General features: G+C 36.4%; 1 protein-coding gene across 1 annotated transcript; it reads left to right on the top strand.

The window, feature by feature from the left end:
- The first annotated feature begins 1,497 nt into the window (after positions 1-1,497).
- Positions 1,498-27,204, top strand: Rbm17 (RNA binding motif protein 17). Its single transcript, XM_077802368.1, has 12 exons — positions 1,498-1,663; positions 6,824-6,961; positions 11,526-11,642; positions 15,345-15,511; positions 17,078-17,175; positions 20,279-20,335; positions 21,482-21,623; positions 24,815-24,978; positions 25,940-26,013; positions 26,489-26,587; positions 26,706-26,778; positions 26,951-27,204. Exons 2-12 carry the CDS (start codon positions 6,839-6,841, stop codon positions 27,052-27,054), a joined length of 1,218 nt encoding a protein of 405 aa, XP_077658494.1. The 5' UTR covers positions 1,498-1,663; positions 6,824-6,838; the 3' UTR covers positions 27,055-27,204.
- Positions 27,205-27,633: the final 429 nt, after the last annotated feature.

Raw genomic sequence — 27,633 nt, 5'->3', positions numbered from 1 at the left:
GTGGCAGAGCGCTTGCCTAGCATGCGTAAGGCCCTGGGTTCGGTCCTCAGCCCTGCAAAAAAAAAAAAAAAAAAAAAAAAAAAGAATGATGAATAAAATGTAGTTTATTTTATTGAGAAATAAAATAAGGCCAATTGTTACAAATATTCCACAGACAATTGAAAAGGTGTAATCTGTTTCAGGGTACAGAGTTTGTTATGTCTACCATTTTAATTACATTTTTATGTCTTCTCAATCCTCACTATATTAATCTGTCAAGGATTAATCTGTCAAGGATTAAACCAATGATTTATTCATTCATTCCTATAGTATCTTCTATATGCACTGTTATTTGATTTATTGCATGGATTTTCTTCTTCTTCTTCTTCTTCTTCTTATTATTATTATTTTGTAAATTGTGACCTTTTAAAAAATACCCTTTTAAAACTTACTTAAAGCTGTTTGCCCTGAAATCTACCTGTGAAAAGTGTTTGTGATCCCTGACTTCTTTATGCTTATCTGGCAGAAACTGGTATATCTTTTCCAGTCTTGTATTTTCAAAATTTCAGAATCACTTTTTTTGAACGCTGCCTTATATGATATAGAGTGGTGTTATGGTTTGTGCTCCAATCTGAAGTTGTATTGCATTTTTGTAGTAGATAAACTTAGGTCCCTTACATTTATCCATGTGAGATTTTTCCTCTTAATTTTGTTATTTGTTTTGCTATGCATTCTGTTTTGTAACTTTTCCAATTGTTCCATTATGTCACTTTGTTTTCTATAGCTGCGTGCTTGTATGTTTTTGATCATCTAAAAGACTTGTATTTTTATTCTGGGTTACCATTATTACATGGCTAAAGGATGCCCTTAATCCTCTGTTTCTTTACATTGCCTATTACCTTCTGACTAATTTTCTTTTTCTATTTTCCCTCCCTTTCCTAAATCACCAAATTTTAGTTGATTATATTGTGTTCCTTTGCACTGATACCTACCTAAATCTCTAAAATTTTTATCTATCAGCTTAAAATATTTTCTGCATTTAAAGATGTGAAAATTATATTCACACGAAGTCCCTTTTCTACTTCCCCCCACTTTTTGTAATTTACACAGTTTTAAAACTGCGAGACTTTGTAATATTTATACTCTTTTCTGTAATGCTAATCTCGGCATGTTTCCATAGCCTTACACTTAATTCAGTGCTCACGGCTATTCTTTTGCAGCACCTCGCCTACGGAGATCTATTTTCAACTGTTGACCTGTAAACCAAGGGTTCTGAACGCCCTGGACCTTTTCTCCTCCTTCCCTCTGGTGTCACTGCCACGATCCGCAAATCTGACGGAATTTCGAATCCTTGCACCACAGTGACACCTCTTGGTAGAAGAGAAGGCCGGTGGAGGGGAGCGTGCAGTGCGATCCTCCAACCGGCAGGGGGAAGTGTGACGGGAGCAGTGTGACGAGGCAGCGGGACGAGGCTCCCACGACGCAGGTGCAGGCGCAGGCGCAGACACAGACGCGCTCTTCTGAGGCCCGCGCTGCTTCACCCTACGCCGCGGACCGCCCCGAGGACTCAGCAGAGGTTGTGAGCGGCGGTGGGCTCCTACGGTCGGCGGGTTTCCGCCGTGTGCGGCCGGGCTCCGCGCAGCCGCCACCGTGGCCCATGGGCAGAGTCGGCCAGGCAGGCCGAGTAAGTCGCGCTCCGACCGTTCTGGCCGGGCGGCCTGACAGGATCGGGAACCCGGGACCCGGGGCGGGTGCGCTTTCCCCGGCGGCGCGGGACTTGAGGCCGCGGCTTTAGGCCTCGGCGCCAGGGGTGGGCATATTTTGGCCCGGCGGCTGGATCCGCTGGCGGCCTCTCGACGCTTCGGGGGGTTCCCTGGCTTCCTGCGCGCCGCGTCCCGGCCCCCGGCACCCTCGCCCGCCACCTCCACTAGCTCCGGGCTCCTCGGGCCTCCGGTCTGTGTAGATCCCTTCAGGACTAACGAACGCGTCTGTCTCATAGCGGGCCAAGTCCTGACGAAGCCGCCCGTCACTGGACCCCAGTGACCTGGACCGCCCCTTCTATGGCCTCGCACAGCCGTCCAGGGCTCGGGGAACGGAGAGAATCGAGTCGCTTCTCTCTAAAGGCTGCAGATGTTAGCGTCTCTCGGGAAACCGGGACGTTCTTGGACGCGCGAGGGCAGTGGCGACCCTGCCACTGCAGTGGCCCTGGTTTTAAAGCGGTGTTTTAGCAGTCATGGCCAGTGGTCGGACGGTTTTTGAGCATCCCTGGTCCCCAAGGTGTGCTGCTACCAGGGGCTGCAGGTTGAATGAGCTCTGTCCCTGCTTTGACTTCTGGTCTCCAAGACGAGGCTTGAAAACTCAGGCCTGTTGGTCCGAGAAATAGAGTGGGATCTAGAAAGGCTTCAGAGAGGAGGCGATGCGTATTTTGAAGCTTGGAAGTGTTTTGTTAAAAGGGCGAAGTGGGGGAAAGATCCCTTCAGAGAAAATAAGAGCAGAAGTGAAGCACCGCAGGGCATTTTGGAAACTTCAGGTAAGGCAGAGAGAAGGGTGAAGGTGGCCAGGTCAGCTCATGGAGGACCTCAGAGGTCGGTAGGGGAGCGCCTTTGAGTAAGGTGCTTTCGTTCTTATTGCTGGAGCCAGACATATGGATGGAGAATTAGGATTTCCTAGATAAGGGCAAGATTCTGCATCTCCTCAAGTGGATGGCTAGATGAGCACTGACTTCCTGCAACAGGTGGAGGGTGAAACTCAGTTACTCGTTTTGACTGGAAAAAAAAATTGCCGACATTTTGAGTGGAATAACGAGTTGTAGAAAATAGGAGGCAACATGTTGGTAACCCAAACAAATAACGTTTTATTTTTAGAGTTTAATAAGCGGCGTGCTGCCTGCTGCATGGTTTAGGACAGAGAGTAGGTTGTGAGATAGAAAAAATGAAAAAGTAAAACAAGATGTAAAAGAAACATGAACAGAGAAGAGCAGCTTTGATTGTGGGGTTCTGTACATTCCTAAATGTAGCTTTGTATAAACTGGCATTTTTTCATTTGGTTTGTTTTAATTAACTTCCAGCTTCTCCCTGCACATGAATTTTTCAGACCTCTTTCCATCACTAACCCCTCAAATCCTGCACAATAGTAAATAGAGGAGGCTGTTTTGTTACACACCCAAGTTACAGGTGACTCTTAAGAGGTTTGTTGTATGCTCAGGGCTGTTATTTTGGTAATAGCAGAGCATTAGAGTAATAGAAAATACTGAAGTGTGACAAGTGTAGCATAAGAAGAGTAATAGGAAAAATTGTTAAATTCTTTAAAAAGTCATAAAAACTATACATGAGACAGATGCATGTTATAGTTGTATATTGGGTGAACATCAAAGTGAACCATGCTTCTTATTTCTATTTCTGTTTCTTTCTTTGTACATTTGCCATATTCTTCAGGCGTCGTTTATGCAAGTCTCATTTTATGCTTGAATATTTATTTAGTGATTAAAAAAAAATTTGTTCTTACCAAGCTTACATCTCTAGGTGTTCAGAACTCAGACCCACACTCATTATTTAGTTGTATGGTAATGGTAGTTTTCTCTCATTAATTTGTGTATACAATTTAAGTTTTATTACACCAATTCTACTTACCTGTGTCCTTAGAAGGCAGATCTGTAGATATTACTGTTTTAAATAGATGAATTGGCATATTCTCTCCACTCTCTGAAACACTTATAAAATGTTTATACAGTGCTTACAGTGTTCCAGGCATGGTGATAAGCTGGAGATATAAATATGAAGAGTTAAAGAATCCCTACCTTTCAGGGGTTCATTGTATAGGAAGAGACAGATGGGTGTAAACCATTAAGCAGCAAAACATGTAAAAACTGCAGTGTTGTGAATATCTAGTTATATTCAAGGAAAATTAATCATGGATAGTTAATTTTATGTGAGGGTAGTAGTCACTAAAGACTTCTAAGATGCACTTGGAAAAAATAAGTGGGATGCTTCTGAGAAGATTTCTTCCATGTTCTTGTCTCCTGCCAGTTGGACATGTTATGAAAAACACTTTGCAGCTTAAATGGAATCTTGAAAAGTCATTCTTGTTTAATTCTGGTAGGAACATATTTATTGTTTCTTCTTTAAAAATTGAGACATACTTGAAAGATGAAGTGATCAACACTTAGTGCTGCCATAAACAAGAACTAAATAGTAGATATTTTAAAGAATTATAAAAACCAGCTACTTGTATTTATTTATATTTGATCTTGGCTTCTTACAGTATATCCAAATGTTAAAATGTTCTGCTTTTTATTCCTTAGCACTGGACTTCATGAAATAAATATGTTATGGTCATCTATAATATTACATTAATTAGATTAAGTTTGGGTCTTGGTAGAGTCTTGTTAATGCACTTACATTTCAATAGTTGCAGTGGGGAAAGTTAAAGTGTGGTATATTCATAAATGCTTACTATATACACATCTTAAGAAATAGATATACTCAACCTAAGTAAATAAATTTATATTAAAAAAGGAAGCAAGGTAATAATGAGAATGGGATTCAGGGGGAAAAAATCACATATGATAGAGTGTGGTTTTTTTGTCCTGAGGTGTTTCTTTTGAAGAAATATTGAGAGATACATATCTAAAGTATAGTTTGGTTTGGGTTGTGTTTTTTTGTTTTTTGTTTTTTTGGTCATAACTTTGTGACTTCCCAGAAAGCATTACTGTTTATATTTGTTTTTTAGATTGCATTTGTCTTCTCTTGCCATTTCAAGAATAAAAAGGGGGTTGGGGTTGTGGCTTGGTGGTAGAGCACTTGCCTCACACATGTGATTTTTGTGAGGTTTGATTCTCAGCCTCACAATAAGGAAAAAAAAGTCCATCAACAACTAGTAAAAATATTTTTTAAAAAAGAATAAAAAGGAACATATGAGACCATGATTTATTAGGCTTTAGTTTGGTAACCAAGTGAATAAAAAAAAGGCTCAAAAGATTAAGTTAGGTGAAAGGAGGTAAAGTCATTTTTGATGTAGGTTTTTTTTTTTTTGAGAAGTACAGTGGTAACTGTTGGGCATTTGGTATTGTTTTTCCTTGCTCTGATCTTTTTTTTTTTTTTTTTCCTGTTAAAGTTCAGGGGATATGTATCTATAAACAATGAATTTTGAAATCTAGGTGAGCTGGAAGAAAAGCTGAAACAAAAGCCCAGAAGCCATTTGATGCAATGATCTTCCTTCTGGCCAAAGTAATTGTTGGCCAGAAATCTCTAAGGAGATGATTGGGAGGGCTTTGCAAGTAAAGTGTGCATTTGGCCTAATTACCTCTTCAGTGCTGGGTTAGACATTGATCTTGGTCTGGGAGTAGAGCAGTGGACGGGATACACTGGATTTTGATTTTCATGAAATAGTTTACAGTAGGATAATTTAAAATAGGTTTAGAAGTAGATCCCCAGGGGATTCCCTTTAAACCTTTCAAGACATGATTGTATTTCAGCTGTAGCTGCCAAGAGATGGAGTTAATTTCATTACTTTTTGATTTGGCCTTACTGCCTTAAGCCTAGTGTCAAAGTATGACCAAACTTTGACTTTGGCTCTGAAAGCAGTGGGCCTTCCCTGTTTGGGGATACAGCTGTCATCTGAGCTGGTGAGTATAGGATAATCTATAGATTTGCCTCCATTTTTATCCCATGTACTCTGCTTTAATAAAGCCAGCTTCAACACTTCTTGTTTAAAAATTAAAATTAAAATGGAGAAAGTTTGAGTAATTTCAGGGTTCATGAATGAAGAAATGAAAGAAACCTGGAAAAAAAGCAGTTGTTTAATCTTAGAGTACTGACTTCATTGAGTACTGAGACCAGAAAAGCCATTCTGAGCCAGTAAAAGTTTATGTGCTCCTTGTTCCCCACCTAAAGCAATGTGGACTAAGGTCAGAGAAGTCACTGGGGTAGCAGCCTCTTAGAGTATCTATAATGGGAGGTCTGAGAAGTAAGAAAAGGAAACTCAAACTCCAACAGGCGTATGTGTGGTAGGGAAGTGTAAATGTACTGATACTACATTTAATATGCCTGGCCTGACAAGGTTTAGCAAGTGCTTAACCCTTACCATTTCTTTTCCTTTCTTTTTTAAAATTTATTTTAATTAGGTATATATGACAGCAGAATGAATTTTGATTCATTGTACACAATTGCAGCACAACTTTACACTTCTATGGTTGTACACGATGTATAACCCTTACCATTTCTTGTTATTACTATGAATTTCTGTTTTGCAAGGGTATTGTATATTGCAACAATCTTATGTAGATTATTGATTATCTCTGGTTATGAGGAGGTCACAGTATTTAAGATGCAGTGCATCTACTCCCTCAGAAATCATAATGTACAAAATTACAGCATTTGTGAAATGATATTTCATCTTTTTCTTTTTTTTCTAGGAATGTGTTTTAATTTTTTTCTTTATTGTGCTAAACCAACTTGGTAGCTGGTCTTTTATATAAAGTTTCTATTTTTTGCCATTAACTTAAATGAAAGTTAAAATATTGGCTGTATATTTAATAATGCCATGAATCTTGAACTTCCATCTTACCTCATTATATTCTGTAGAACTGAAGAATTTTACTCATGAATTACTTGACTACATGATCTAATAGAATTAACTCTACAGGACTGTTTGTGAATATTGCATGAGTATAGTTTCATGTATTATTAGGAACCCAACCTTGGTGATATTAGGGGTCTTGGCCACTCTTGTTGAAGGACCCTGGACCTTTTACCTCTAAAATTTCATGGCACTAATTGTCCATGAAAAGGTTCAGAATCTTTACTGTATTTTATGTTTTTTAATCTCCATACTGCTTCCCTTTCAGCATTAGACTAAAAAGATGTCCCTGTATGATGACCTGGGAGTAGAGACCAGTGACTCAAAAACAGAAGGCTGGTCCAAAAACTTTAAACTTCTGCAGTCTCAGCTTCAGGTGAAGAAAGCAGCTCTCACTCAAGCAAAGGTAAAAACAAGCCCAGAGAGGGAAATCAGAAGTCTGCAGAGCATGTTCCTCATTAGGGTTAAAATAGTTTGGTTTAGAGTGTTCTGCAAGCAAAGGTAAAAACAAGCCCAGAGAGGGAAATCAGAAGTCTGCAGAGCATGTTCCTCATTAGGGTTAAAATAGTTTGGTTTAGAGTGTTCTGCTTTTTTATTGGATAAATAATATGAGATAGTCATGGGGAAGAGGCATGAAGAATTTAAGATCTCTTTGCTTTTCCTGATTCTTGGGAACTATTTCCTGGAATAAGAATGAAGAAAAATAGTGCTCTCAACTTTTCAGCACAGTGAGAGCACTATTTTGAGAGTTTGTTTATAAATGCTGATTTTATAGCTATGATCCTGACATTTTGGTACTTTCTGGTTCTGGGCTGGGGCCTCAGGAGTGTGAATTCTTAAGTAGCATCCTTTTGGTTTGTTGCAGGTGCTTTAGAAGAAGCTCTAGAAAATATTGTATACATCACTGGGGCTCACATGGTTATGAGTGGATCAGGCATAGGTAGTCTTGATGGGAATTGCTTTATTTCCTGTTGTATATGTGTAGCACATGGCAATATCCTTGAAATAATTTAACATTGAAAACACATGTTGACTAGGTAGTTATTAAAATGTTACTGTTGAATTTCATTTTTAGGAATGAAAATGGTATTATGCTTTGCTTATTGTTTAAGGGTCCTTATGTTTCAGAGCACACATCCGAATAGAGATTATATTCCCTCTAATGGGGCTAATATCTGTCTTTAAGGGATGAAAAGATCTTGTTCTTTGTATTTATATTTGTGTATAAGTACAGATATAAATATTATATGTAAACAAATATGTAGTGTGTCTTTAGTTTTAAAATGTCACGGAGCAGGGAGAAACATATTAAAGGTCTCCTTAAGGTGGGTGCATTGGCACATGCCTGTAATCCCAGTGATTCAGGAGGCTGAGACAGGAGGATCGCAAGTTTTGAGGCCAGCTTCAGCAACTTGAAAAGGCCCTAAACAAGTTAGTGAAATCTCAGAATAAAAAAGATTAGGTGTGGCTCAGTGGTAAAGTACCCCTGGGTTCAATCCCCAGTACCAAAAAAAGAAACCCACACAAGGGAGGCAGTAGTGAAAGAAAAGTTAGAAAAAGTTTGTAGGAGGTACACACTGAAATAGTTACTGATAAAATTATTTCATACAGGATTTCCTTCAAAAATAACCCAGTCTTGGGCAGAGGCGATAGGGCTTAACAGGAAATAAAACTGAGTTGATTTTTAAAATTCTAATTATTTTTGTTTTTCATTTATCACAGCATCAGTAGATACACTGAAGTACTTATATTTGATTGTTCGATATCACAGAGTACGAGTAAGGATACCCATAGAGGAAGCAGTCTTAAAATTTGTGTTTTGTTTTGTCTGTTCTGTTGATTAGTTTTGTTGTTGTTTGTTTTTCTCTAAATTTATCACATTACCAGATTGAGGTGTTTTGAAGTTAGGTTCTTTTTTTCTTTTTTTTTTTTTTTTAGTATTTTTTTTTTAGTTGTAGTTGGACACAATATCTTTATTTTATTTTTATGTGGTGCTGAGGATTGAACCCAGGGCCTTGCACATGCTAGGCAAGCGCTCTACCACTGAGCCACAACCCCAGCCCCAAGTTGTTGTTGTTGTTTTTTTTTTTTTTTTTAACTGTGGATTAGACCTAGGAGTACTTTACCACTGAGGTATATACCCAGTCCTTTTTATTTTTTATTTTGAAATAAGGTCTTGCTAAGTTGCTGAGGTTGTCCTTGAACTTTTCGATTCTCTTTCCACTAGTGTCTTTTTGTTTGTTTGTTTGTTTGTTTTTTGAAGAGACATTTGTTTTTTAAAGCAAACTTTCATCCCAAGTAAAAGAAATATTAGCACAACAGATTTTTAAAAATTTTAAAATCTCTCTAAATTTCATGTAAATTTTGCTTTGTACATAAGAAGCATAATTAAAGTTTTAGGTTATAATACCAGTAACTTTTCATGTATTTCATTCTTTTTTTTCCCCCCTCTTGTGGTATTGAGAATTGAACCTAAAGATACTCTACCACTGAGTTACATTCCCCAGCTCTTTTTATTTTGAAGCAGGGTCTTGCTAGGCTGCCCACGCTGGCCTTGAACTTGTGATCCTCCTGACTCTGCCTCCCAAGTAGCTGGAATTACAGGTGTGTGTCCCCACTTTCACTAGTATATTTTATTCTTCAAAGTCTAATCTTTTTTGTGAAATGACTCCAACAGGAAATTGAAAAGTAGAAGCCAACAAAAGATATAACTGGAGAGACTGAATATAAAACACTTCTTGGAGGTTGGGAGTGTAGTTCTTGCTTACATGCCAAAGTCACTGGCTTCAATCTCCAGTACCATTCCTCCCCCCAAAAAAAATAAAAAATAAAAAAATAAAACAAAAAACTTATTTATATAATTCTTTTTTGCCAACCTAAAAGTTGACAGGTATTGCACCCATCTTTTAAAATGGCAGATAATTTGTTTCTTCCTGCCCACTGTACTTCTTCCTTACTTTCTGTGTCTAGCAAATTCCACCATTATTAACTCTTATACCTGCACACAATATAACCGAATAATTTGATCTGTTTCATTCCCTAGTACCTATACTTTAAGAAATTGTTTTTATATGAAGTCTAAGCTCTCAGTGTATACCCGCTTCAGTGTTTACTTCAGTCTTTTTAATTTATATTTGTCTTTTTACTTCTCCAAGTATTTTAATGTCAGAAATCTGTCTTTGAGATTTGAGATTTCCAGAGATTTTAATTGGTTAAAAAAAAAAGTTGCTTGATAAATCATTTCTGCTTTCTAATATAAATTTTGAGATTACTATATGTATGGTTATTTTCTTGAAGGGAAGTTGAACTACATTGCATTGATTCTCAGGCTGTTTAATGAATTACTCAGTATTAGCTTAACCTAAGCCAATGTATAAAGGTATTTGATGGAGAAAAGTTTATCTGTAGCTAAAATATGGAACTGTGGTTTCATTTGTATCTCTTTTAAAATACATGCCAAATAGAAAAAAAAAATAGAAAAATCATGATCCTGATAACCCCCCTGTCAGTTAACTTTTGGTGTTCACTTTATGACTTACATATTTGATCATTGGATTGCGTTTTTTGCATCTGAGTCACCACAATTCCCAGGTACCTGATAAACTGGTAGATAGCATCATACACTGTGTCTGCTGGTGTGATGCAGATGAAATACACTGTCCTCACTTGTGAAGTATTCTGACCTAAAAGCCTTATCCTGAACCAAATCAAACCTTTAATGTTGAGTTTTCAGGAATAACAGGGTGAAGAAGAATAAGTTAAACTAGATCACCAAGAAGTTATTAGATCTAGATTATGCAGCATTTTAAAAGACAGTATCAGAGGAAAAAAAGGAAGGAGAGGATGGTGGTAGTAACTACAGAAAAGAAGAACTGTTCTAAATCAAGACCTTTATAAACCAAACTAGTTTCATAAACTTTGATAGAATCCTAATTTTTTATTTCAAAAGAAGACACATATTTTATGTATATATATATATATATATAAAATAAAATTTAGCTTAGAAAGTCTGAATATGAATTGGATAGGAAATGATACAGAGGCATTATTGTGGTAAAAGTATTTTGGTTTTGTGGGAGAATTTCCATAGTTTGGGGGAACTAGGGGTTTGAAGTCATGATGTCTCCTGCTTTTTTTTTTTTTACAAACAGTTCAACAAAAATACAGTTATAGGATAAAGAAAACATGACAAAATGTTAACAGGCTGAATGTATATGAATAATCATTGTTTTCTTTTTAAAAAAATATTTATTTTTTAGTTGTTATTGGATAGAATACCTTTATTTATTTATTTATTTATTTTATGTGGTGCTGAGGATCAAACCCAGGGCCTCACAACGTGCAAGCACTCTACTGATGAGCTACAACCCCAGCCCCTATTGTCTTCTTAAAATTTTTTCTATAAGTTCATAGTAAAAGAGGTAGGGAAGGATTATATATCCTAGTGGGAGAGAAAACCCCATTAATCCTTAAGTATCTTTTGCCCATTAAATCAAAACATACCCATTCTTTGTGAAAGAGCCACAAAATTAAGGTGTAATGTGCTACAGATTTGTCATCCTGTGGTTGAAGGAGCTTTCACATTTTTCACATGTAAATTTAAATCAGCATGACCAAGTTTACTATAAATCTTTCAGAAAAACTGAAGGAAATCTGGTGTTTCTTAACAGACTGAAGAAAACAGTGTATGATTTCCTGGGTGCATTGGCCACTCCCAGCTACTTAGAAGCCTGAGGCTGGAGGATTTCAAGTTTGAGGCCAGCCTACACGACTAGCTAGACCCTGTCTCAAAATAAAATTAAAAAGAGAAAGTGTATGATATAGTAATGATTGACTAAAAAAGGCTGTTGTTTTGAGATTATGATTTTCACGTCTTAAAAAGTTTTGAGACCAGAAAAAAACATGTTGCAAATAGTATGAATTTTATTTTGAAACTTCAGTATACTTTTTCTTGTTTGTGATGATTTTAGAGCCAGAGGACAAAACAAAGTACAGTCCTTGCCCCAGTCATTGATCTAAAGCGAGGTGGCTCATCAGATGACAGGCAAATTGTGGACACACCACCACATGTAGCAGCTGGCCTGAAGGTAAGCCTATATACCCCTGTGTACCTGTGATCTTGATAACATTATCCTGCTTTTCATACAATATTGTTTTACAAGTGTGTTACTCTTTAATAGATTGTCTATTCAGTAGGCCTTTAAGTAGTATTATTTCCAACTTAGTTTTTGCTTTTGTTTTCTCAATTTAAAAACATTTATCTATTTAAAATAGTTATAGAACAATTAGAAACTAGAGATATGCAAAAAAGAAAAACAATTTTTCAGTCCTACCCTCCAGAAATTAAAAACTTTGAATTTCAGAATGTCTTTCTATTATATGGCTTCTCAGCATTCTTCTCTAATTTGCTTTTCTCACTTAATATGATCTTCATTCTTTTCTCTAACTTGCTTTTCTCACTTAATGTGTTATGACTAGTCATGAAATATAGGACTGTATGATCCTAATATGTATTGCCTAATATGAATGTACTATAATTTGGATAAGTCGTTTCTAATTTGTGCTGTCATCAACAGTGTTGGTGCTTATTTTACTGTGGATTAAAATAAAGAGGTTTATTAAAATGAAGAGGTTTGAGAAAAACACAAACTCTTCTACTACACCAACCTTTATTATCCCAGTGATTTTACGTAAGCTTAAAAACAGACAGACATGGTAAGCTCTCTATAAGCTGGGTTAATAAGGATTAAAAAGGATAACTCAAAATTATTAAAACTGGGCAATATAAAGTACAAAGAATTTAATATAAACTGTAGTTAAAATATGTCCACTCTTTAGGTATATAGTTATCTTTCTATAGATGGCATTCAAATAATACAACTGGTAGTTTATAAACAGTCCTGTGCATTGCACAAAATTGCTTGACGAAAAGTAGTCAAAAGATTAATAATGGATAATGCTGTTATTGTTGACTTTTTCCAAGCAAAATACCCCTGCCATGGTTCCTTTGTCATGGCCCCTCTCCTCCTTCCTCCATTAGAAAGGGCCAATCAGACTGAGAGACACTGTCCTGGCTTCTTTCTCTTTTTCTCTCTCTCTCTCTCTCTCTCTCTCTCTCTCTCTCTCTCTCTCTGTCTCTCTGTCTCTGTTTCTGTCTCTCCCCTAGGGTTTTTTGCTTCTTGCTCTCATTCTGAGATAGGTGGCAGCTTACCTCTTGGTAACCTTTTCTGGCCACAGAAGCTGGTGCTGCTTCTGAGGGCTGTAATCCCTCAAGAGGACTGATACCTCCACCCCCAGTGGAGGTAGCTTTTTGCTGATTCTTAGTCATTTAACATTTCTATTTTTCATAAATTTGATACCTATTTTTTTCTTACTATATCTAATAAAAAATTGGTTCATCATCTTTTTGTAATTGTAATTCTAACACCTATAATATTTTTTTCCATCACCACCCCAGTTAATCATAAGCATTTTTCTTTCTTCTTACACAGAGTTTTCATGACTGATTTTTAATTGTAAAATATACTGTTAACACTTTAGTGAACTCTTCAGAGAGCTTTTGCTGTGTTTATAGTTATTTTCTTTGGGTTGATTTCCTAAGGTGGCATTTAAGAGATCAGTTATTTCTATGGTCAGTTTGTTTTAGGTCCAGCTTGTTTCTAACAGTAGTCAGTATCACCTACAATATATCAGTATTTTAATTTTACTACATTCTTCCCTCCCCAGTTTGGGGGTTTTCACATTTTAATTTTTTTTTAATTGAGCAAACTGCCTTATTCTTTTTTTATTTTTTTGTGGTGCTGAGGATCGAACCCACTGCTTTGCATGTGCTAGGCAAGTGCTATACTGCTGAGCTACAACCCAAGTCCTGCTTTATTTAAAACATTTGAAAAAGGGTGGTTTAAGTCAGGCATGGTGATGCACACTGTAATCCTAGCTACTTGAGAAGCTGAGACAAGAGGATTGCAAGTTCGAGGCCAGCTTGGCAATTTAATGAGACCTATCTCAAATTTTTATGGGGGTGGGGTCAATGAGTGCTGGGAATGTTGCGTACTTTAAGAGATGAGAGTGGGTCATTATTAAGCTTAGCAGGGTTTATAATGTAAAAGTTGTTTCCTTGCAAATTTTGAAATGACCAAAAATCAACCTTCATGTTGACAATTTGTTCTCTTGGGTACATTGTGATAATAGTATTATATATATTGAGTGAGTGACTGTTAATTCACTCTCCAGTCTTAATGACTAAAAAGAAACTTCATTTATGTGCTTGTCTTTTGAAAACATCTTCTATTTGAATACAAATTTATGGGTCCTTTGGGAACCCCTTGTTAAATTTTCCAGTCATAGGACTTGGATGGTGATTATGGTTATTTTTCTGATCGCTTTTACCAGATTATAAAGTTTCCTAATTTTAGTCATAAGGAAGTGGTTTGCATTTGTTTTTAATGCAGAACGGCAAACCTCAATAGTATAGTACAGGAATAGTTAGATTTAGATCTGTTGATATTGAATACAAGCTATGTTGATCATATCAAGCTTTTTAAAAATATTTTTTAGTTGTAGATGATACAACACCTTTATTTTATGTGTTTATTTTTTGAGGATCAACCTCAGCACGTGCTAGGGAAGTGCTCTACCATTGAGCTACAACCCCAGACCTCATATCAGTTTTGATCTCCAATACAAAATACATTTTACAGACAGTAAAATCTTGGCTGTGATACTACTGGATAGTGTACTTTCTGAAAGAGGTAAAGACTTGAACACTTAAGGACATTAATCCTAACCTGTGCTTACTCAAGGCATCTGTGTAAACCAAGGAAAGCAACTTATTTTTAGAGATAAGGAAGAGTTATGCTAAGAAAGCTAAGAAAAGAATGTCTGGAGTCTAAGGAAAGTTGTTGCATCTAAGCTCACAGAACCACATGTAGGTTGAAGCTACCCACCCATGGTAAAGTTTGTTTCAATAGTGTGCCCTTCCTTTTGTTTTTCCAATTTTTTAAGGCTACTCCTATTTCTCAAAGAACAGTCCAAGCTTCTAGAGAAAATATAAAATGCTGTCATATCTAATCTTAGTGAGCCTTAAAAAATTATGATGCTGTTAACAAAATTATGTCTGTGTCAAAACTTGGTGCCTGAAATGCAGTGAATATTCCAGAGAATTTAGAGCAAGAGGATACTTTCTGAAATCAGTATTATTTCCATGTAAACAGAGTCTAAAGTTATTCTACTGAATGATGACTTTAAGAATGATTGTTGTTCGTGAGGTTTTTTTTTTTTTAAGTTATTCAATGCTTTTCATAAATAATTTCCTCTCCCTCCCCCACCCCTACCAATCCCATACTAGGGATTGAACAGAAGGATGCTTTACTACTGAGTAACAACTTTATTACTGAGTTCCCAGCATTTTTTATTTGGAGGCAGATTTCTGCTAAGTTGCCTGGGCTGGCCGTGAACTTACAAGTGTGCACCTCCTGGCAATAATATTTTTTTGTTTCAAAGAGCTAGTGTTTAAAATTTTAGTTAAAGATGGCTTATGTAGGAGTTCCTGATAAATGCCATAGTCTGTTAGGAAAATAGTTCTAAATTAAGAGATGGCATTCTCTATCAAGGTTCTGCTGCCACCTAGCTAGGTATGGTGTTCTTAGGCATTTGTTTTCCCTTCTATAAAATTGTATTTGGGTCCTACATGATCTTTAGGGTCTCTTTATCTCATTCTTGACCATAATTCTTTAAGGTAATTTTGAGATATAAATATAATATTTACTTTGATATTTTACCTTCCTCAGGACCCTGTTCCCAGTGGGTTTTCTGCAGGGGAAGTTCTAATTCCCTTAGCTGATGAATATGATCCTATGTTTCCTAATGATTATGAGAAAGTGGTGAAGCGCCAGAGAGAGGAACGACAGAGGCAGCGGGAGCTGGAAAGACAGAAGGAAATAGAAGAAAGGGAAAAGTAAGATTTCACTTGAATTTGGATAATTTGCTGTTGAAATGTTCATTACAATATTAATGAATGAACTTTAGTCCTATCTCTAGGACTGAAGTTAGTTACCATGGTTGATTTGACTAATCAGCAGAAGGAATCACATTGTTTTTAAGAATTTGTTGTTATATCCCACCCTGATAACAAACCACAGCAATTCCTTTGGTGGTGGTGGTGGTAGTGGGGGGATAATAATGGAGATTGAAGCCTGGACCTTGAGCTAAGCACTCTACCACTGAGCTACACTCTATCCCAGTCCTTCCAAAGGTTGCGGGGTTTGTTTTGTTTTTTTTTAAGTAGTAAATGGGCACAATACCTTTATTTTATGTATATATGTATTTATTTGTTTAAAAGTACTTATTTTTTTAGTTGTAGTTGGATAAAACACCTTTGTTTTATTTATTTATTTTTATGTGGTGCTGATGATCGAACCCAGGGCCTCACACACACTAGGCAAGCGCTCTACTGCTGAGCCACAACCCCAGCCCTATATGTATGTATTTTTATATGGTGTTGAGGATTGAACCCAGTGCCTCACACGTGCTAGGCAAGTGCTCTACCACTGAGCTATAACCCCAGCTCTTCAGTAGTTCTTTATAAATGCTAAAAAACTAATGTATAAATTTTGGGTAAGTTAAAAAAATAAAAATCTGATTTTGAAGGATATTTTTCCCCTATGCTATGACTGCTAAAATTATAACTCTTTGAAATACTTAAATATTATTCTTTCTAGTTTTGAATCAGATGGAATTTTATTTTTCCCCCAGTACTGGGGATCATACCCAGCCAGGGCTTTGTGAATGGGAAGCAATACTCTCCTGCTGACCTATATCCCCTGCCCTCAGATGGAATTTTTTTAAACTTACATATCTTTTATTTTTGTTTTTGAAAAGTATGGGTAATGTAGTTAGATTTTTAATTTTTTAAATATCAAATTATTAATATATTAAATGATAATATTTTGTTTCCCATTTGTTGGATCATTAGTAAATATATATCCTAGAGAATTAAAATTAATTAATTAATTAATTAAGCTATTACTATATTTATGTGCTTTAAAAGTCAAGAAAACTTTCTTACAATTTATACTTATGTACCTATTGTTTTTTGCTTTGTTTTGGTACCAGAGATGCCACCACTGAGCCATATCCCTAGCCCTTTTTATTTATTTATTTATTTTGAGACATGGTCTCACTAAGTTGCCTCGGGGACTCACTTAAGTTGCTGAGGCTGGCCTTGAACTTGTGATCCTCCTGCCTTGGCCTTCCCAGCTGCTGGGATTACAGGCATGTGCCATTGCACCTGGCACCTATTAAGTTTTGTTCAGTTTATCTTTTGAATTTTTCTCACTTTTTATACTTTTGCTACTTTAATCTTAATTGGTTATTTCCAACCCCACCTCACAAATTAATAATTTATTGTGAAAGAGGTTTCAGATATTTTCTGGCCAAGAGGAAGTCAAGGTGACTTCATTCCAGCTTCATACCTGAAAATCGATTCATCTGTGATAAGTATTGGTTTCCTTTGTTATCACAGGAGGCGTAAAGACAGACACGAAGCTAGTGGGTTTTCAAGGCGACCAGATCCAGATTCTGATGAGGATGAAGATTATGAGCGAGAAAGGAGGAAAAGAAGTAAGGCATGAACATAAATAATGTTTTAAACATGGCACAGTCCCTTTGTTTGTTTGCACATTTAATTTGATGAATTGTTCATTTGACATTGTTTCAGGTGATTTTTTTCTTTAGAATCCCAGCAGTCTACAATTGCATGACAGTTTCAGCTTATATTGTTTTCTCATATATTATCCTTTGGGCTTCACAAACTTTCTAACATTTATTTATTACTTTGAAAGTAGCATAAAATTTGTTCCTGTTCTTTTCCTTATCTGCAATACAGTTATTTTTGCCTCTTTTCTAAAGTCTAGTTGCAGTTCTTGTCAGCACTGAATCAAGACACTATCTCTAGAGCATGTTAGTAACAAACATGCATGGATTTGAGGAAAACACTTGGTTTCTTGGAATGTTGCTTTCTTTTACTTGTCACAAGGGAGACAGGAATTAGCACAAGGTGCTTTTTAAGGCCCCTTCTATCACTAGAATTTTGTAAGCAGAATTATAGTTGTGTTTAAGATATATTCTTGGAGTTGGGGCTGGGGCTCAGTGGTAGTGCACTTACCTGGTATGTGTGAGGCACTGGGTTTGATTCTCAGCACCACATATAAATAAAACAAAGGTCTATCAACAATTAAAAAAATTTTTTTTAAAAGATATATTCTTAACTACCAGCAGTATGTAAGGGGATTGAGAGAATGGAGAGCTTCTTATTGTTTTGATTGCTGAGATTTCCTTGATTTAGTTGACTAGTTTGGTTGACAGATTTAAATTTTTTTTTTAGTTGTCAATGGTCATTTATTGTATTTATTTATATGAGGTGCTGAGAATCGAACCCAGTGCCTCACTCATGCTATCTCCTTTAACTCGCAGGCTCTTTTACCTTCTCCCATTGTAAGAGTAAGAGACCTGGAGGCATATTTTGCCTTATCCAAGATCTTTTTTTGCCCGAAACCCTTGTTATAATATGGTATCTTTAACACAAAATCTATGTAATTTCATGAAGCTTGTCATATTGCTACATATGTAATTCTGTTATATGAACAGCAGTTTGGCTGAGAATGGTCTTCCCAAGCATACAGAAAAGGGTGTTTTAGGATGAATTTAAATTTTAAAAATAACCTGTTGAGTTAAAAGAACAAGTTTATGATTTAAAACTCAAATCCTTAAATGTAAATTGTGAATTAAATGCATTTATACTTAACTATATGCTGAGCCCTATTAGCCATTGTAATTTTTTTTAAATGAGGTGTAATGTTAACATTTGTTGAGTGCATCTGTGTATCTGTCAGTCGTTGGTGTTACACATTTTATGTCCATTATCTTAATCAACTATTGTTTGTTTTTATTAATATGTTTTGTAGATCTTTGAATATTTGTAGATCTCCTTTTCCAGTCTAAAAATTGACTCTCTTTCTTGGAAGGAGGTGTGCTTTCTATATTGAGGACATTTTTTTTTTTTAATTTATTAAACATTAGCAAGAACTATAGTTTCTAATGAAAGACTTTGTGTTTGACTGGCTTTTGGCTAACATTAGAGAAGTAGCAGCATTATATTCATGATGTGCACAATAGTCCCACCTTACCGCCCTTTCATTTCCTGAAGTTTTGAGTTACTTGTTATCAACTAAGTTCTGAAAATTACTATACAGTGCCATACATAAGATATTCTGAGAGAGATCATATCACATAACTTTCATTAGAATATATTGTTATAATTATTTTATTTAACTATTGTTAATCTCATTGTGCCCAATTTATAAATTAAACTTTATCATATGATATATGAAAAAACATAGTCTTTGTGTGGGGTTCATTGTTAGATATTCATTTGAATATTTGGAATATACCCCTGCAGATTATTGTACTACTATTAATAGTTGATGCTTATATTTTAACCTGATAGTAGCAAGTTTTCAATATACTGAAGTTACTAGCACTAATTTGTGCTTGTCAGGGTCCATCAGTAATCACTCTTGGTCTTAATAACAAGATTGAAAAGAAATATAAGGGCTGGGATTGTGGCTCAGCAGTAGAGCGCCTAGCATGGGTGGGACCCGGGTTCGATCCTCAGCACCACAACACATAAAAATAAAGGCATTGTGTTGTGTCCATCTACACCTAAAAAAATATAAATAAAATATCTAAAAATTAAAAAAAAAAGAAATATAAGAAGGTTTTTTTAGGTTCATATTTCTCCTTAAATAATTGCTGTCATTCAGTTCTGTCATTATTATGCATCTATATTGGCTTTAGAGTAATTTCCATTGTAAAACATTTTGTGTTCATGCAGAATACTTTTGTAGCCAATTTTAATTTGTATTTAAAAAATTATTTCATTGATGGTTAAGCCATATGCATTATGTATAGTTTATCCCTAATAAAAATTTCTTATAATCTCCATTCATGTCCTTTGATTGACAGAGGCAAATGGAAAGATCTCTCTTATCTTTTGGTTCTTTTGTATCTACATTTTCCATCCAGGAAACACAAACAGGAATAGTGACAATATCTAACAGGTTTTTCAGGAACCAGGATCCATACTTCCAAATAGATGCTCTGATAGATTCACTCTATTTTCTCATCTGTAAACTGGAAACACCTGTTTCCAAGGGTTATGAAGCCTAGATGAGCTCATGTATATGCTAGTCATGTATGTGTATCTTATTACACAGTGATAAATTATGTTACTTTGAGTTATATTATTCTCTTTTAAGTAAGTACTGGTTCTCTGGATTGTGTAGTTTTGCCTAAAAATTCACTTGGCAATTATATTCTGGGACTTTTGAGTGCCTTTTGAAAAAAAAAAAAACAATTTTATCTCTCTAGGTGTTGCCAGTTTTTATGTGGTGCTGAGGATCGAACCTAGTGCCTCATGTGTGCAAGACTCTATCACTCAGCCCCAACACCAGCACCAGCCCCAGTTTTCTACATTTTTCATCTTATCTTTAGATGTTTAATCTAAAGGTAGATATTAGAAAGAAGGATGAAGTAGCAGCTCTTTTCTGCTTCTGGGAGTATGGTATGGGTGGATAATATGACAGTTGAATTGTATCACAGTTCTTGGGATTCTGGTATCTGAAATGGTTTCCCTCCTTTGATCACTACATTTATGTTTTTACAGGTATGGGAGGAGCTGCCATCGCCCCGCCTACTTCTCTTGTCGAAAAAGACAAAGAGCGTATGTAGATCCTTTTCTCCCCCACTCTCCACCCCCCAATACAAATTTTTAACCCAGCTGTGGGAAATCTTAAGCTTGAAACCCTCAGTTTCCTGAATTTAGAGCAGAACAACCTGCACACCACTCCCCTAGCTCTGACCTTGGAGGCTGCAGTGGTTTGGGGCTATTGCTCCCTTACATCCCTGATACTTAAGCCTTTTTAATACTAAGCTCTGAGGCTTAAGTTTTTATAGAGTAGAATCCATTTTTTTAAATCAATTTTTTTCCCCAAGATTCATGTTAGGTTCATTTGGAGTTGAGTATGTTCATGACCTTCCACAAGAGGGCAGTGCCTTCCTTTGTTGATCCCCCCACCCCCCCCACCCCCGCATTGTTTCAGAACAGGTGTGTGTCCTTTTAGATACTTTGCCAAAACATGCCCTCCCACCGCTTATTCTCCCACTGAGTTATCCAGAATTTGGGGTTTAGTAATAGGTTTTTAAATATCATGTTGACCATTTCCCCATGCTGTGGGTTGGGCCAGACCTAAGCTGTCATAAGAAAATATAATTATCCATGGTATTTTTAAATATCTGTTGTACTATTAAAATATCATTAAATATCTATTATGTGAAAATAACTCACATATAGTAAACCTCAGTTGAAAACAATCTCTGGGAATGAGGCCAAGCATCTGGGTAGTTTAAAGCTTCCTTTGAATTCTAATGTGTAACGAGGGTTGAAAACCACTGCTCCAGTGTATGGTCCCTGACTCAAACAGCTTTATGATCTGTGAGACTAATGAGAAAATAAGTTGGAGTCTTAAGATAGGTACACAGATGCTATGAGAGTCAACTGAAAATTATATTGTATCTCTTTGGCGCATACAGGAAATCTTAATGATTTACACAAGAATTGTCGTTAAACTCCAAAGGATATGTAATATTTCAGTCGATGTCAGAGGACATTTAATGGGGATATGAACAAGTAGAGGCAGTTAGAATCAAAGGTTATTCTACTTCGGGTTAAAAAAAATAGAGACTATAAATTGGGAGTTTTTTCTTGTGATAAACAAAAATGTTGGCTAAACCAGTTAAAGATAATTAACTGATAAAAGTACAGTTTCACGTAGTATTTTTGTGAACCTACTTTATTTTTCCCCAATAGTACCCCGAGATTTTCCTTATGAAGAGGACTCAAGACCTCGATCACAGTCTTCCAAAGCTGCTATTCCTCCGCCAGTATATGAGGAACAGGATAGACCAAGATCTCCAACTGGGCCTAGCAACTCTTTCCTTGCTAACATGGGGTATTATTGGTTTAAGTGTTTTCATTTAAGAAAGTGTAAAAATGGTTTGAGGAACAGTGTAAAAAACAGTGTAAAATAATGTTGGGGCTGGGCACAGTGTCGCATGCCTGTAATCCCAGCAGCTTGGGAGGCTAAGGCAGGAGGTTAAAAAAAAAATCAATTTTACAAGGCAAATTCAAAGCCAACTTAAGCAAAATTAAAGTGCTAAGCAACCCAGTGAGACCCTGCCATTCTGGTTTATAGGAGAAACTTGGAGTGTGTTCAGTCACATAGTGCCTTGGTCAAGGATTAATGTTCAAGTTATGTGAAGTACATTCCAAGATAGTACAGTTTTCTCCAAAACAGCTAATACAAGTTTTGATTGATTTATGTGTTCTTATGCCCATTTTTATAACATTTCAAAAAAAAAACTTATGTGATTTAGAGCTTTCTTCAGTTATCTATAAAGGATAAGTGACATCTTCTTTTCCTCACAAAATAGGTCATTTGTGGTAAGGTCATGGTTATGTACTATTGACTTAAAACCTTGGTCTAACTCAGTGGTATAATGTTTGCTTAGCATGCATGAGGTCCTGGGTTTTGGGGGGGGGGGCAAAAATTGGACGTTTGTTTGCCAGGGTCTAAAAATCAGTTTAAGGTTGGTATTCAGATGAGACTTATGAATTTTCTTAAAAATATCTTTTAGCTTTTGATAGACCTTTATTTTATTTGCTTATTTATATGTGGTGCTAGGAATCGAACCCAGTGCCTCACACATAGAAGGCAAGAGCTCTACCATGGAGCTACATCTCCAGCCCCAAGAATTATGATTTTTTTTTTTTTGACCCTGCTGGATTTGGCATTTCAGATAAGAGAATCTTATATATTATTTACTCTGATGCTATGAAGGGGCTATGAAACAGTGTCACTGAGGTATTTGTTTTGTGTTGTTTGACAGGATGCTCCCTCTAGTAGAAATGCTACTAATGAGACAGTCAAGTATGGTAATCCCAGTGAGCCACTGTACCTCTTTGCATCTGCTTTGGTTCTCAAAACCCTCAGGTAGCTGCTGAGTTAAAGTAGATGACTGGCATTTGTGCATCTCAGGAGCATTTTGAATTCCTGAGTTTCTTTGTGTTCTATATCCTAGACCTATGTGGTCACTACTAGCCATAAGTGGTTATCAAATTAATTTGAAAAACAAACACTTAAACTTTAGTTCTTTAGTCACAGTAGTCTTTATTTCAAGTGCTCAGTAACCACATATGATTAATGGTTACTGTATTTGACAGAGTAGATGCAGAACATTGCCATCACTGGTAAGTTTAATTCCCTTTTTTTAAACAAGCATTAACTTAGTTAATATTTAACTTATATTAAGAAACATGCAAGGGGCTGGGGATGTGGCTCAAGCGGTAGCGCGCTCTCCTGGCATGCGTGCGGCCCGGGTTCGATCCTCAGCACCAACAAAGATGTTGTGTCCGCCGAGAACTAAAAAATAAAAAATATTAAAAATTCAAAAAAAAAAAAAAAGAAACATGCAGGACTGGGGATGTGGCTCAAGCAGTAGCGTGCCCGTCTGGCATGCGTGCAGCCCGGGTTCGATCCTCAGCACCACATACAGAGAAAGATGTTGTGTCTGCCGATAAATAAAAAAAAATAAATATTTTTTAAAAATTCTAAAAAAAAAAAAAAGTAACATGCAGTGTGGCGGGTGCAATGGCCTACACCTGTATAACCCCAGCAACTTGGGGAGCTGAGGCATGAGGATTGCAAGTTCAAGGCAAGCCTGGGCAGTTCAGTGAGACCCTGTCTCAAAATAAAAACAACAAAGACTAGGGATGTAGCTCAATAGTTGAACATCCCTAGGTTCAATCACAGTACCCCCCTCTGCCCCCCCCCCGAAAAGAAAGAAACAATGCAGAGTGGATGGGGCACAATGGTACATGGGCACCCAGTTACTTGGGAGCCTAAGGAGAATTCCAAGTTCCAGTCCAACCTGGGTGACTTAGTTAGAACCTATCTCAAAAAGGATTAGGGATATAGCTTGGTGGTAGAGTGGCATGTGTGAAGCCATGGATTCGTTCCCTCGTGCTGTCAAAAAGAAAAAAGGAAAGTAAGATACAGTTGTTTCTTTTTTCTTTTTCTTTTTTTTTCTTTTTTACCCCCTTCGAATAGCTTGTTCAAAAGACAATCTAAAAAGAACTAAGTACATAAAAAGGTAGGTACAATTCTAGTGGAAGCGAGGTTTTGTGATTCAAGCTTAAGCAGCAGTCTTTGTTGGAAAGTGCCCTTGAGACCACCAAGCATCTCACAGTGGAAGGTGAAAGGTATTAGGCTGTTTAGCCCTATTTATTTCTTATTTTGAGTCAGGATCTTGCTAAGTTGCTGAAGCTGGTCTCAAACCTGTGATTCTTGTTCCTCAGCCTCCCAAGCTTGTGGGATTACAGGCGTGCACCACCATACCCTAATATAGAAATAATTTCTAAATGTGACATTTTGCTTTACCTTCTAGCCAGTCTTAAGCTAGTCACCTTATCTTGCCCTTGGTTATTTTATTCCTCCTAAGTACAGTAGATGATCTCATAAGGGTTCTTAAATTTATAAAAATCTTTCATTGGAAATATATTGTTATTTAGAAAAATATAGTTATCTTCATTATCTGAAACTTCATACTTATATTTTTACAGACCACTGTTTTAAATAAGTCTAGTTATAAGATATGTAGCAGTACAGATCAGGGAATACATAAGAAGTCTAGTGTTTTTTAACAGTACTAGAGAAACTAGCATTTCCCTGAGAGTTAACCAAAGGATATCCTGGATTATGCTTACGTTTCTTGTCTTTTTTTGGGAGGGGGGGGTACCAGGTATTAAACTCACAAATAATTGACCAGTTAGCCACATTGCCAGCCCTATTTTGTATTTTATTTAGATACAGGGTCTCACTAAGTTGCTTACGCCTCAGCCTCCTGAGCCACTCGGATTACAGGCGTGTTACCATACCTAGCTTGTATTTCTTTTTATATTTATACTTCTTTGATCTAAACATCTCCACAGCTTCCATCTGAAGGCCTACTCATTGTATGTGACCTCATCAGGACCTTTGTGGAATTTATACTTTCTCTCTCCAGGAGATTATTGTGGTGTCCAACTTATACTATAGTTGATAATATCTACTGTAAGGACCCTTATCCATTTTCCCCCTCCTAGTGGCACAGTAGCACATAAGATCATGCAGAAGTATGGCTTCCGAGAAGGCCAGGGTCTGGGGAAGCACGAGCAGGGGCTGAGCACCGCATTGTCAGTGGAGAAGACCAGCAAGCGGGGCGGCAAGATCATTGTGGGTGATGCCACGGAGAAGGGCGAGTCTCAGGGTAAGTTCACAGAGAAGTCTTGATCCTTCAACCCAGAGGGAGAGATCAACCCTCCCTTCTGGCAAAAGACGGTAATTTGTGAATGATGCACTTCTACTTCTGTTTGGGAAGGCAAGAATCTTGAGAATGATCTTCGTTTTTCAGAATAGAGGTAGAGAAAATAAGTTCATACCTACCTTGACTAGACAGAGTCCTTTTAACTTGATAAAATATTTGTTTTCATAGCATTTAGATTAGAGACATGCACATTTTATCAGTGATTATATCTGCTCTACCTCCATCTTTTTCAATAGCTCTTTACTTTTTCCTATCTTTTCATTATAGATGTAGTTGCTCATTTTCTTAGAGATTATTTGCTCTATAAGATCTTATATTACTTTGTAGTTTGTTCTAATTGGTGTTTTTATTTTCATTTGATTCTTATAGTCAATTCTATACTGGGAACATTTGGGAATGAGAAAACATGGCATTTTAAGTAAAAAAAAAAAAAAATGTTGATTTTGATTAACTTAGCTGAATTCCCTTTCCTAAAATAGGAAAAAACACTTCTGGTAGCCCTGTTGCATAGCTTATATAGGAAGCAGCCAGTCAGTGTAATTGTTAGTACCAGAAGCCAACAGTTATCCCAGTATCTGAATTAGCAAGTGGCTAGATAATTAACTGCTTAATGTCCTAGGCTAGTGATCTTGGACTTTAAACTCCAAGGTAAAACTCACCAGTAAGGGTTGTAATCCATATGCTCTGTCAGGAAGAGCACAAAGAGCACAAAATTGCAGGTAATGGTAGACACTAGAAATTTCCAGAAAATATTATGAAAACATACCAAAGCAAAGCAAATGTTTTGTAGCAGAGACTGATTGCATAGATGCTTGTATGTCTTAGTGACAAAAATGATGGAGATTGCTGTTGGAATTAGTCATTATAATAGTTCTATAACATGTCTGATGATGTTTTGATACAGATGCATCCAAGAAGTCAGATTCAAATCCATTAACTGAAATACTTAAGTGTCCTACTAAAGTGGTCCTACTGAGGGTAAGAAGCAAAAGAAAGGAACCCCTGTCTGTCTACCTTGATTTTTGTGTCACCCTGTTCTACTCTATCCCATATGCTTTCACCTCCACCAATGTAAAAGTTAAAAATGAAACTGAAAATAATACTTTTGCAAATAATGCCTTTGGGAATCCCATATAAGACTGATTTTTAGATTCGTTTCTAAGCTGAATACAGTGTTTGAGAAGTCAGTGACCAATTACTTTAAAATACTTGAAATTGCTAGAACTTCCACTTAGTTCATACATTTTGGTGCTTGCATAGATGCTCATTTAACTTTTCAAAGCCTAATGTATGTGTAAAGGAATGCCATCTTTTGGGTGCTTGAAGGATAGATTTTTTATTGTGTCATTTGGGATTAAGAACAGTTGACACTGAAAAATATTCTTATTTATAAAACTTACATATTCGTAAATTATACTTGTTAGTTGAATTTTTTTGTTGTTGTTGTTTATAGAACATGGTTGGTGCAGGAGAGGTAGATGAAGACTTGGAAGTTGAAACCAAGGAAGAATGTGAAAAATATGGCAAAGTTGGAAAATGTGTGATATTTGAAGTAAGAGAGTTTTGGGTTTTTTGTTATTGTTATTATTGTTGTTGTTTATAAGTTTACTCCAACACAAATAATATCTCAATTGATAACTTTACTCATTGTACTTTAATTTCTTTTCCAGATTCCTGGTGCCCCTGACGATGAAGCAGTACGAATATTTTTAGAATTTGAGAGAGTGGAATCAGCAATTAAAGGTAAACTGCACAGCTAAATATTAAAGAATTTTTAAAAGTTGAATTTGTGACCCTAATCATTATAATTGAAATGATTATTATTATTTGCTTATTTTAAAGTTATTGTTGAAAGTTAATGCATTGTCTTATAGGATACCTGTATTAACTGACTGTCTTTTTGTTTGCCTTTTAGCTGTTGTTGATCTGAATGGGAGGTATTTTGGTGGAAGGGTGGTAAAAGCATGTTTCTACAATTTGGATAAATTCAGGGTCTTGGATTTGGCGGAACAAGTTTGATTTTAAGAACTAGAGTCATCTCTGATGATCCTTAAATGAGCTGCAGACTGAGCAAAGACAGAAAAAGGCAATGGCCTCTGTGGCTGTTGAATACTGAGACTCTTGGAAGGACTTCTAAGATATATGTTGATTGATTTCTTTTTTATTTTGTGATTTTTTAATATAGTATAAAAATACTTTTAAAAATTCTTGTGTGCTTCTCTTTTTTTTAATTGCTAACTTCTGGGTTGATTCTATTCTTGGTTGAGATTTCATGGTAATTCTCAATTGCTTCAGTGATGATGCAGCACTTATATTTTTAAAAAAATATAGAAAGTATTGGAACTTGGGATTTGTATTAAATTATCCCTTCTCTCTCTCTCCCCCTCCCTCCCTCTCCCCCTCCTTCCCTCTCTCCCTCCCTCCCTCTCTCTCCCTCTCTCCCCCCCACCTCCTGCCCCTTCTTTTAAAAAAGCCTGCAAGTTACTAGACTATAGCTTCATAAATTCTATTATGAAGTATCATCTTGGCATCCTGCCAAAGGTAAAAATGTCTGTTTTCTCTTACAAAATTCTTAGTGACTCCAAGAAAAACTCTTTG

This window comes from Urocitellus parryii, chromosome 9 (assembly GCF_045843805.1).
Source record: "Urocitellus parryii isolate mUroPar1 chromosome 9, mUroPar1.hap1, whole genome shotgun sequence".
Lineage (NCBI taxonomy): Eukaryota > Metazoa > Chordata > Mammalia > Rodentia > Sciuridae > Urocitellus > Urocitellus parryii.
Note: the sequence above shows the minus strand (reverse complement) of the source record. Positions and strands in the feature narration are given on the sequence as shown.

Bases quoted from the DNA above. Each gene is read 5' to 3' on its own strand.
- Rbm17 (XM_077802368.1), top strand. From the start codon at position 6,839: ATGTCCCTGTATGATGACCTGGGAGTAGAGACCAGTGACTCAAAAACA. The intron at 20,336-21,481 runs GTATGTAGATCC...TTTCCCCAATAG, and splicing joins TGTCGAAAAAGACAAAGAGC to TACCCCGAGATTTTCCTTAT. The intron at 26,588-26,705 runs GTAAGAGAGTTT...TTTCTTTTCCAG, and splicing joins GAAAATGTGTGATATTTGAA to ATTCCTGGTGCCCCTGACGA.